This window comes from Eptatretus burgeri, chromosome 17 (genome assembly GCF_056783735.1).
Source record: "Eptatretus burgeri isolate ZD-2024b chromosome 17, Ebu_testis_v1, whole genome shotgun sequence".
Taxonomy (NCBI): Eukaryota; Metazoa; Chordata; class Myxini; order Myxiniformes; family Myxinidae; genus Eptatretus; species Eptatretus burgeri.
Genome location: NC_140977.1, coordinates 7,945,782 through 7,957,945, shown reverse-complemented (window position 1 = coordinate 7,957,945; position 12,164 = coordinate 7,945,782). Strand labels below are relative to the sequence as shown.

The 12,164-nt window shown below is 47.0% G+C and overlaps 2 protein-coding genes across 8 annotated transcripts in view; one reads left to right on the top strand and one right to left on the bottom strand.

Moving 5' to 3' along the window:
* Positions 1-12,164, top strand: part of LOC147009205 (uncharacterized) — a 91,395-nt gene that overhangs the window by 13,563 nt on the left and 65,668 nt on the right. For 3 of the 6 annotated variants that reach the window (XM_085861596.1, XM_085861597.1, XM_085861594.1), the window contains exons 1-2: positions 4,765-5,008; positions 11,297-11,359. In XM_085861596.1, coding sequence (XP_085717722.1) covers positions 4,888-5,008; positions 11,297-11,359 — 184 coding nt within the window. In that variant the 5' untranslated portion in view covers positions 4,765-4,887. Of the gene's footprint in view, positions 1-4,706; positions 5,009-11,296; positions 11,360-12,164 lie in introns of those variants that run through there. The other 3 variants (XM_085861591.1, XM_085861593.1, XM_085861595.1) reach the window with 2 other exon arrangements.
* Positions 6,451-12,164, bottom strand: part of LOC147009201 (uncharacterized) — a 315,005-nt gene continuing 309,291 nt past the window's right edge. Inside the window, exons 18-19 of one of the 2 annotated variants that reach the window (XR_015052783.1) lie at positions 7,258-7,421; positions 6,451-7,020 (exon numbers count right to left, since the gene is read on the bottom strand). Coding sequence is in view for 1 of the 2 variants with exons in the window: in XM_085861574.1 (XP_085717700.1) it covers positions 7,390-7,421 (32 nt within the window). In the remaining variant the exon portion in view is untranslated. Of the gene's footprint in view, positions 7,422-12,164 lie in introns of both variants that reach the window. The other variant, XM_085861574.1, reaches the window with a different exon arrangement.

The following is a 12,164-nucleotide window of genomic DNA, read 5'->3' as shown; positions in this document are numbered from 1 at the left end:
ATTCCAGGTGTTCGGTGGAGCCGACTCTACTGCTCCACCTCGCGGTCGTGCTCGCCACCGAGACCCGGCCCCACAACAATATGTTGATTAGTCAGTGTCAGATGTCTTTAACATAACCCATCCCTATTTCCAATTAGTACATGTCACTCCTCCAGCACTGTAGAGCCAGAGGAGTTTCAAAGCTGATTGATGCTTTGCTTTTCTCCGTGCACATGACCAATAAACTGATTCAACCAGAGGCGGGATCGGAGTTTTTTCCACGACACCACGAACTCACATTTGTCGAGATGTAAATGGAAGCCAGAGTCCGATAGCTTCTTCAAGACTCCATCTAGGTTGTGTAGATGCTCGGCTTCTGTAGAACCGGTGACCAGGCCATCATGCTGTTAAACTGGGACATGTTCTGCAGCAAACAAACTGTCCATACAATACTGATATATCTCTGGGGCACACTTCACCCTGAAACTGAGTCGGTGGTATTTGTACAGGCCACACTGTGTGTTGATTGTCAGGTATTTCTTCAATTGTTTCTCTGAGAAGTTGAAGATATGCTGACTTGAGGTTGGGATTTCTGAAACTTTGGTCTCCACTCAACCTCGCGTACAAGTCATCAATCCATGGGATTGGATAGTTGTCTAGTGCTGAGCATTTGTTTGACTGCCATCTTGTAGTCCCTGCAAAGACAAACGGACTGATCAGCTTTGACAACGGGGACAGCCCAATTTGAGGATTGAACTGGTTCAATGATCCTGAGTTCTTGGAGTCAGTGGAGCTTCTTGTCAACCTCATCATGCAGAGCAAAAGGGACTGGTCGAGCCTTATGGAAAATTGGTTTTACTTCTTTGTCAATTGATGTGTATACGTGGGAAAATTACGCCACTCTCTTTCTGCAGCCGCTTCCGAAGTTTCTATACGTGGGAGAATTACATGCTTGGTGGGTATCACCCAGATCGCTCAGATGCCAGAGCACTGGTATGGCTTACTCGAGGCTTGGGTTTGATCCCCGTTCTGAGAATGTAATTTTCCCACATAAACACATTAATTGTTACAATCCAATTCGTTTATAGAATTGTATTAATCCACCCCCCTGTGGTATTACTATTATTGATATAATGATCTTTGTAAATGCTGAGTTTCGCAGAATAATCCTGCAAAGTACCAAGCTCAGGTGAGGTGAGGTGTGGGAGCATGCGCCGGAGCAGCGCATCGCTGCATCCAATTCGATGACACCTCGACACCACCTTAACACACTACCACAATCCAACTCGGGAAGGTTACTCTGTGTTTTTCCTCCTATCATCAGAGTCAATTTCTGTGCAAAATTGAACTAGATGTCACCACAAGTTGATGAATCCCTGAAGGCTTTGCCCCAATCCCGTCATCCGGTGAACTGCCTTGTGAAGGGCAGCTGCACAGGAGGTAGTACTCCCACGGAGTGGGTTCTCAGATATTTTTTTGTGCTTTTCATATGTTTTGCGGAGTGAAGGGTTTTACGGTGGCTGGAGTGCAAATCCTGCCATCAACCTCATAAAAATAAGTCAGACTTGGGGTCTTCTTCCTCATCTTCTTCTTCTTCTTGTCTCGTATTCCGTCAGCATGAGGCTGTGGGGTTGCATCAATGCTGATGGCGCGGCTGTGACGCTGATGCGGTGCCCTCTGTGGATTGAAAATTATTTGTTCAGGGTGCCGGCGATAGCTCGCCCACTCTTCACATGTTGCAACATAACCCGTAACGATTTAAAGAACCCAGCGTGGTTCGGCTCGCTGGCGCTAGCCTCTTCACACGTCATTGCAGAGATTGACGTCACAGATTTGCTGTGTTGGTATGATTAACACCAATGACAACACAAACATTTCTTTTTTCCAAATTTATTTGTAATAATAGTAATGTTCTATTAATTTTAAATTTCATTTGTCATACAAGGAGGTCCAAGTGGTCTAAGCGGTCAAGGGTCTAATCTGTCTGAAGGGTGTAAGGGGTCTTAGTGGTAATAGGATCTTCAGGGTCTTTTGGGGGATTTTTGGGTGTTTGGGGCCTACAGGGTCTTGGTGGTCTTTGGGGTTGTCGGGGTCTTGGGGGTCTTCATGATTGTCGGGGTGTTGGGGGTCTTCAGGGTAGTCGGGGTATTGGGGAGGTCTTAAGAGTCCTCAGGGTCTTCGAAGGTCTAAGGAGTCTCAGCAGTCTAGAGGGTCGAAAGGTACATTCCAATAGTACATAAATAATAGACATATAATCAGACTGACTGACTGACTGACACTGTTGTCAGAGAACCACCTCACCGCCGTCGAGTCTGGCATTTCACGCAAGCCGACTGGCAGGGTCTCCGAGCAGCCATCAAACTTACAGACTGGTCTCCTATCACTACTTTCTCAAACATCAACTCATCCTGGGAATTCTTTCAAAGAAACTTGCTCTCCCTCATGCACAGATTTATCCCCTCTCGTGTTCAGTTGTCCTACCCTTCCTCCCGCCCTTGGTTTACTGAAGCTTGTGGCGAGGCAGTTGTCCTGAAACAACTTGCCTTTGCCTCATGGAAAGCAAACCCAACTGAGGGCAATCTCAGTTCTTTCCACAAAGCTCGGAACAAGTGTGTATCTACCCTCAGGAGAGCCAGAAAACAACATCTTTCTCATCTCAAGTCTGAACTCTCAAACCTCTCTCCCTCCTCAAAATCCTGGTGGCGTTTAATCAAATCTGTTTCTGGTGTATGTTCCCCCTCCATCCCCTCCCTTACCTCAAATGGCCGCACTGCTGATTCCACACGTGATAAAGCTGAATGTCTAAACTCGGTGTTTGCAGCTAAATCTTGTGTCCTAAACCCATCACTATCTCTACCCACTTTACCCAGTCGCACCCAACTGTCCCTGGACTCTGTATCCTTTTCTCCTGACAAGGTGGAGAGCTTGCTTTCAAACCTCGAGTCAGATTCTGCAACCGGTCCAGACGGCATCAGCCCACGTGTCCTCAAAGCCTGCTCTTCTGCTCTTGCTCACCCTCTCTCTGTTCTATTCACCCTCTCATTTGCCCAAGGTCATCTGCCATCTGCTTGGAAATCTGCTAACATCACTGCCCTGCATAAAAAAGGTGCAAAAACAGATCCCTATAACTACACACCAATCAGCCTTCTCCCAATCATCAGCAAGGTTATGGAATCCATCATCGCTTCAGACATGAAATCCTTCCTCTTCTCCAATGGCTTGATTTCCAATCATCAATTTGGTTTCAGACCAGGTCACTCTACCCTGGATATGCTGCTTCTGCTCTCCCATCAATGGATGGAGGTCCTCAATGCCAGACAGGAAATCCGAGCCGTATCCCTGGACATATCACGTGCTTTTGACACAGTCTGGCACCCTGCCCTACTCACCAAACTCTCTTCCCATGGTATTCAAGGCCATCTCCACTCATGGCTTGCAGACTTCCTCTCCTGTCGCAGTCACCGTGTGGCCCTAAATGGAGTTCTTTCATCCCCTCTTCCTGTGCAGGCTGGAGTTCCTCAAGGTAGCGTTCTGGGCCCTGTTCTTTTTCTGGTTTTCATCAATGATCTCTCGGACTCTCTGGAAAATCCTCTATTTCTCTTTGCCGACGACTCCACCCTCTGCCGTACCATCTGTCATCCCTCAGACCGGCAAGCAGCAGCTTCTTCGCTCACCGCAGATCTGGATAAAATCACAAACTGGTCCAACACGTGGAACATGTCTTTCAATCCAGACAAATCTCACACTCTCACTATGTCTCTTCGAAAGGACCGTTTACAAAACCCCCCCATCCACTTTCTCAACAATCCTCTGGAAGAAGTCTTTTCTTTCAAGCTTCTAGGTCTCACTATCTGCCATGACCTTTCCTGGGAAAGTCACATTTCCAACCTCGCCTCAAAAGCCAGTCGCCGACTGGGAATCCTCCGTCGTGCTAAGTCCTTCCTCGGCCCTCTTGAGCTCCTGACCACTTACAAAGCTTTTGTCCGTAGCCTGATGGAGTACTGCTCTCCCCTCTGGGCTGGTGCTCCTGCCTCCCACCTTTCTCGGCTTAACGCTGTCGAAACCAGGGCATTTAAGATCATCGGCATCTCCCGCAATGAAGCTGTGTCTTTGGTCCTCTCACTCAATCACCGCAGGTTGGTCGGTGGTCTTTCTGTCTTCTACCGACTCCTCTCCAGCCTTGCCCCCCCTGCTCTCTCTGCGATTTGTCCCCACCACATTTCCACAGGGCGCTCAAGGTCCGCCAACAACCCCCTTCTGGTAAAACTACCAAAATCACGAATCACTGCTCATCTTCACTCTTTCATTCCTCTTTTTCCCGCCTTTGGAATAAACTTCCTCACTCTATTCTTTCCCATTCTTCCCTCCAGGCTTTCAAAACAGCTGTTCACCACCACCTCTTATCTTCCCCCATCCAAATCCTCGATCTTTTCTACCCCCGATAATCCACCCAAGCCCACTTCCTTCATTTCTCCTGCTTTCCTTCCTGAAAGTCCCTGAAATGTCCATCTTCTCTTCGCCATGTTCCCCGTCCCATCCCCATCCCTCTCCCTTCCACAGTTCACCTAATGTGTCTGTTCCCCACTGTTTTGTCCCTTCCACTCCCGCCCGTCTTGTCTCATGCCTCCTTGCTGTGAGTTGTGTGTTTGCTCTCATAGGAGCCTCGACCAAGGTATACAAAAAAAAAAAAAAGACTGATGCCAAGACCGAGCTCTTTTTTTTTTTAATAAATGTTCGATTTGTGGCGAATCTGCGACTTGGAATTGTGTTGTTAAAGGAGATTCAGAGATCGTGGAGCGCAGGGTCTTCACTCGGACATTGTTGTTCGACCTCCTTGAACTGTGCCAGACTCTACCACACTGTACTCTACTCAACTCTCCCACACTGTACTGTACTTTACTGTGTGCGATGAACCGAGATCTCTCCGGTGAGGAACACGAGGTGAACCTTCCGGGATCCACGAGAATCTCCGATGGAATGAACGGGGTCGGTCCGGGAGGATCTCCCATGGATAAGGAGTTCGGACCCGGTACGTGCTGTTCTTGTTCCCGTGCGGGGTCCGTGCTGTGCATTATGCAAGTAAATAATTTGAGGGGAATCCCACGATGTCCGGCTCGGGTCCCCCTCGTACATGACCGTGTCGATGTCCTGAGCCGGTGAAACTATTCCGTTCGTTGTAATCTGAGCTCGAACGGTGATTTTGATTCCTGAGAGCAGATTCGTTAATGAACGAGTTTGAGGAGACGTTTCATGGGTTCTCGCGGAATTCTACCAAAGTAGTCCCTCCTTCATTGTTATCCACTTGCGGATCGTTTACTAACCAATCTCCCGTCAGGTAAATCACACTCAGTGTTCCTGTTAGTAACTGACTCGGGTCGGACTCCCTCTGGGTTTGTGAAGGACAGTCGGGTTTTTCGCGCCTTTGTTCTCGAATACGAAAACGGATGACTTTTATATCCTCTATTTTTTTTTCCTCCCGAGGCACCAAACCTATCGACCCTTGATTTAACTTTTGATTGCTGCTCTCGATTGGTTAAATATTTGTCATTTAATTAATCCCGCATCTGTGATGGTCCTGCGAACGCCGACAAACACCCGATTCGTCACGTTTCCAAATGACGTGTTTACGTCATGACGCTGTTCCACGTTTGTCCTGAGGAAAACGCGAAAAACGTCCTTCACCTCAGGATGGTCGAAAGATCATGACGATCAACGATCTCCTCCATATCGTCACACACACACACACACACACACACACACACACACACACACACACACACACACACACACACACACACACACACACACACACACACACACAGTTTACAGCAGATACACAGGACAGAGAGGAACCCAGTGTGTGAAAGCAGAGCTACGGATCGCCATTAAATGTTCAGTGGAATGAATACAAAGACATGTACATTCACCTCTTGAGGAAGCAAAAGCTTCTGAATGAGTCCAGGAAAGGACAGAAATATAAACACTCGTCTATCCGAGAATTGTGAGTACACTTTTAACTTTGTCATACTCCATAACTGTGGTTATTATGAATTAACACGAAATTTAGTTATATTGTTGCGGGCCCGGGTATCGGTGGCGAGCACGACCGCAAGAGGGAGCAGTAGAGTCGTTTCCACCGAACACCCGGAATTTAGGTCGTGACTCTCGGATAAGTCCGAAAGGTACGGGTCCCTTACTGGACCATGAATCGCCAATAATTCGACCGCGTGGGGTAGGGTCAATTGCCAAACTCCAATATACCCAAGTACCCACGTGGCAAACCTACCGGAGAATTCACACCCTCGACGGACCTCGAGCGGAACGAGCCGTTACCGTGCCCGAACCGTGTGTGTAACCCGAGCGGATGGTTACCGAGGCCCGTCGGTCCAAATGAACAATTTACTGCCTCGCTATTTCTCAACACATACTGTGCTAAGCCAATAAAACAAATGACAGGGAACGAGCTGGGACATTCAACAATAGGGAAATTTATTACAATAATAATTGGGGTGGGAAGCACATAAGGGCAGATTTATGCGAATATCAGGCAGGAAATGTACAGTGAGCAACAGCACTTGAAAATGATACTTAAGAGACGGGGCCCACACACAGACACACACCCAAAAGAAACGGACCCCGTCGGGTCTTTATTGAAGGCTTCCAGCCCAAGGAAAGGTGACCTGGAGGCCAGAGCCTGTGCTTGGACCTGTCCGCCTCGTGCGGTCTTCGACGATCTGGCTCGGTGGCGGGACCCAAACCCGCAGCTTTCACGTGGCGTCAAGGACCAAGGCACCAGGAGTCGAGTGGCAGACGCCAGCACGATCCGGACGGCAAAAACAAGCAAGGAGGTGGCCAGGCAGGCGAAGCAAGTGATTTTCCTCAGGCTCCAATACACAACCAGGCTCCAACGCCAACACGAACACGCACTCCAAAGGGAGCCTGGTCTTTTTATCCGCTCCCTAAGCTGGGCGGAGCCTCGGTGTCGGACGCTCTGTCCGCTCAGTTGGACAGGGATCAGGTGTGTTGATGCGCTGTTCGCTCCTGATTGGACAGGGATCAGGTGTGTTGACGCGCTGTGAAAACTCCAACTGAACAGCAAGGGGAGCCTAGAAAAGCGCTAGTTCAGTGGAGGAGTTGTGAATGGAAATGGCAGGGTGGTTGGTTTGTCGGATCTAAGTATTTAAAGACCTGACTATAAAACAACTTCGCAGCGCATGTACACTTAATTACCCATTAAACAAGGGCGTGACCCCAACTAGAAACACATACAGTACTTACCGATATAACTGATCTATAAGGACTCTGGCTGTTGTGTGCGATGGGTTCCAGATTTGTAACAATATACCCAAGCAGAGTAGCCGCCCTCGGGGCGATCTTGGTCCAAGCATGCGGACCATGTTCTTCTGACCTTCATTTGGGCGGTGTTTCAGTAACTGACAGCTCTGTAGAGGCAAAAAAAAACAAAAAAAAACTCGGGTTACATACATCAAGCAAAAACATACCGACTGCTTGTAATTCAAAACACCTCACTGCACTGGAACACGTGGGGACAGGAATACTGTAAATGGTGGAGACTTGTAATACCCTCTGCCACCTGGAGGTGGCGCTTACATAGATTTACATGGAGATAAATTTACATAAATGTGTATTTACACACAATACACATTTACATGGAGAATTAGCATCACCGCCTCCTCATCCCAAGACCACTGGCAAAGATACACGAATTGGGGTCATGCTGATCCTATGTAGCAAGTCTGGTCGTAATCAGCCCACAACTGTAGGAGTAGTTGCGAGACAAACAAACAGACAAACACCGGTTGCTAAATTATCGTGAGGTTACAGGAAGAAAGGGGGGAAGTGATTGAGAATTTAACGTTCCATCTTATATATTATTTCCGAGTTTGTGGTTTCGTGTCGCGCTATCTTCGACTTTGTTCTGCGCTCGAGTAACGTGATATTCGGCTTTCATTATCTCAAAGACCATATAAGGTGCATGGTACAAAAAAAAGTAAATAAAATGGTTCTGAAACAGTGAAATCGTATTCCACTTACTGCATTAAAGTAAAATTACTACTGATACTCTGCATCAGTTCCTTTCTCAAACACACCCACCCCAACATTTCGTGCAGAGCGCGGGTTATGCTAGTCTTTATTTATTTTTAACTTTGTTCTTAACAAACGGGACAGGAATAATGCAGGCATGATAGGATGAATGGCCTTCTCATGCACCAAAGTTCCCTGTGTGTCTTTGTGTCACATTGTTAAGAACGGGAAGAAATGCTGAGGGGAGGACTGAGAGTTGGGGGTGAGGGTGCATGCAGTTAGAAGGAGATTGAGATGTTGGGAATGGAGGGATGATTGAGCACTTGGGTTGGAAGGGGGGTTCAGTACTTGTGGTTTGGGGAAGTTGAGGACTTTAAGAAAAAAGGGGAAGGGGTGACAGAGTTTGGTTGGGGGAGGGAGGGCAGAGAGGGGACAGCATTGGGATTGAGGGTTTTGAGGGGTTTGAGGGTTTTGAGGGAGGGGGGGGGGGGGTTGAGGACATTGGATTGGGATGGGGTTTGAGAATGGGGGGGGGGCACAGAGTTTGGGTGTGGTGATGGATGGGGGCAGGGGCAGAGAGAGGACATAGTTGGGAGGGGTTGAGGAATTGGGATTGGTGTGTGTGTGTGTGTGTGTGTGTGTGTGTGTGTGTGTGTGTGTGTGTGTGTGTGTGTGTGTGTGTGTGTGTGTGTGTGTGTGTGTGTGTGTGTGTGTGTGTGTGTGTGTGTGTGTGTGTGTGTGTGTGTGTGCGCGCGCGCATGGGTGAGTAGGTGGGGTGGGGGGGTTGAGGACCTGAAGTAACATTTTGCATGATGCAGAATTTCCGTGGGTCCATGATAGTCCCGTTGGGTCTTTTTGGCCCTCTCAATATTTTGGTTTTTAAAAAAATACATATATATATATTTTTTGTATTCCATGTCAAGGCTCAATACTCGTGTATGAGCTAACATACAGAACATATAACAAGGCAGGAGACAAGAGGGGTGGGAGAGGGAAACAAAATAGTGGGGAACAAAGACATGAGGATATCTGTGGAAGGGAGGGGGATGGGGTGGGATACACGGGGTAAACAAGATGGTACTTACTACAGGGACTTTCAGAAGGAAAGCAGGGAATTTGAAGAAGGTGGGTTTGGGCTGGATTAATAGGGTAGAAAAGATCATAGGTTTGGATGGAGGAAGATAATAGATGGTGGTGAACAGCTGTTTTGAAGATCTGGAGGGAGGAGTGCGATTGAAGAGGGTGTGGGAGTTTGTTCCAAAGGTGGGGAAAAAAAGAGGAATAAAGAGTGAAGGTGAGCAGTGATTCTTGATTTTGGCAGTTTCACTGGAAGGGGTTTTTTGGTGGACAAGATCGACCTGTGGAAATATAGGAGGGACAGATCACAGACAGAGCAGGGGGGCAAGGCCGGAGAGGAGACGGTATAAGACAGAAAGACCACCGACCTGCCTCCGATGAGAGAGTGAGAGACCCAAAGACTCAGCTTCATCACGGGAGATACCATTGATCCTTAAAGCCTTGGTTTCCACAGCGTGAAGTCGAGCTTGGTGTGAGGCAGGAGGATCAATTCAGAGGGAGGAGCAGTACTCCATCAGACTGCAGATGAAAGCTTTGTAAATGGTTCGAAGCTCAGGTGTGCCAAGGAAGGACTTTGCACGACGTAGGATGCTCAGTTGGCGACTGGCTTTGGAGTCCAACTTGACGATGTGGCTTTCCCAGGAAATATCGTGGTAGATAATGAAATCTGGCAGACCTGGGTTCTCCAGGTGTTTTAGGTTCTCGTGGTCTTTTAGGTCCTCAGCGTTTTTTTGGTCTTCGGGGTCTTTTGTTTCTTCGGGTCTTTTGTGTCCTCTCATTATTTTGGATCCTGGATCTTTTGTATCCCCTGGGTTTTTGGGGTCCTCTGGGTCCTTTGGGTATTTTAGGTCTTTGGGGTCCTCTGTGTCTTTTGGGTACTTGGGGTCTTATGGGTGTTTTCGGTCCTCAGGGATTTTTTTTGTCATTGGGGTCTTTTGAGTCTTCGGGATCGTTGGGTTATTTATGGGTTTTCGTTTGAATGACATCAATCTTCTTTTTGGTCTTTGGGGTCTTTTGGGTCTTTTCGGTCTTTGGGGTCCTTTCAGTCTTTGGGGTATTTCGGTCTTTTGGGTCCTCAGGGTCGTTTGCGTCCTCGGGGTACTTTGGGTTAAGTATTTCAGGTTACAATTGTGGGTGATGTCAGGTCAGCTGTCCAACCAATGGGTGAAGAGTGGATATACATCCATCCATCCATACACACACACACACACACACACACACACACACACACACACACACACACACACACACACACACACACACACACACACACACACACACACACACACACACACACACACACACACACACACACACACACACACACACACACACACACACACACACACACACACACACACACACACACACACACACACATATATATTATACATAATGACATGCATGCTCCATTATATATACATTTCATGGTTTTGGAATTATGGAGGAAAAACACGCACACGCACACACACTTACAAATAGATAAACATTACGGTTTCTGAATAATCTTCTTGGTTATTGTGATGATCCATGGAAACGTAGCCCGATCTTAACTTCTCTCCATGTGTGTATTTCAAGACATTCCAGAAGGGAAAGGATGATTTCTTCCTCTTTGTGGTAGAGATGGTTGTTGAGGCTGTGATGCGGTGTGGATGAGATTTTTTAAAATCTCCTTTTTCCTGAATCAATATAATCTCCATCTCTAACACCAACCACTGAACGCAGAGTTGTGTGCAGTGAACAAGTGTTGTTATAATTTAAAGGATAAAGTCTGTACAACTCCTGATGTAGAATATTCCACACATTTCCAATAATACATTCCACCTTGTATTCCAGGTTTCCAATACGCATGTGATGATGTACACAATACAAATATTAACTGTGGCTCCAGACTACCATAACCCAAACGTTATACAACACATCTTGTACTCTTCCATTGTTTATCTTTGTTTGAACATTGGCCTTTGTTTTAATCGATCAATCAGCTTTGTGTTAATAATGTATGAACAGTAAATAAAGTTCAAAGGTCATGTGAAGTACCAGTTTTGACAAGCATTGATCAACAGGGACAGATCATCGGATTCACTTTTTCAAATGTTTTTCAGTTAAATATATTTCAGAAAAACGAGTTTGTTTTGTAACGAGTTAGAAATGTCCCTCAAAATTGAGTTTGAGTGTGACGTTTTATTTTCAGATTATATTGTGGCGGTGAAGGTGGAGTCCGAGTTCCCGGACCAGTCCTCCTCGCTCAACAAAGGTTTGAATGACACCAATCTTCATTTTGTCATTATTCTTCGTTATTCTTTATGATAAATTAGCAACACTGTTTGTTTGTTTAACGTGGGTAGAAAAGATCATGGTTTTGGATTGTGGACGATCTAAGATGGCGGTGAACACCATCTGGAAGAGTTGGAGGAAATAATGAGATTGAAGAGAATGTGGAAGCTGGTTCAACATGTGGGGGAAAAAGAGGGACAAATGAGTGGAGGTGAGCAGTGATCCCGGATTTAGGTAGTTTCACCAGAAGTGGGTTGATGGTAGACCATGTGTGCCCAGAAACCTGGTGGGGATAAAGCGTGGAAAGAGCAGAGGGTGTAAGACCAGAAAGGAGGCGGTAGAGGACAGAGAGACCACCGACTTGTCTGTGATGGGAAAGTGATCGGCCCATAGACTCACCTTCCTCACGGAACATCTCAGCATTTTGGTGCGACTCGGAAGGATGTGTACAGAGCGAGGAGTTGGGGAGACAATATTTGAAAGTAAACACAAAATTGAGGTATTCGGCCTTCTAATGAGTGGAGTCAGTTGTGGTGCCTTTTGAAGTGAGGGAAGAGATGGAGGGGAAGCATGCTCCGGTGACAGACTTAACAAGGTGCTACCAAGTCTTGGAGGAGGCAAACAAGTTTTAAGGTTGAATCTTGAGGTTGGACAGATGTAGTTTTCTTGTTCTGAGAGTGGATGCACACTTGTTGCAGGCTTTGTGAAATAATCTTCGATTGTCTTTGGTCGGGTTTACTTTCCAGGAAGAGAAGGCAAGTTGTTGCAGAGCAACTGCCTCGCCA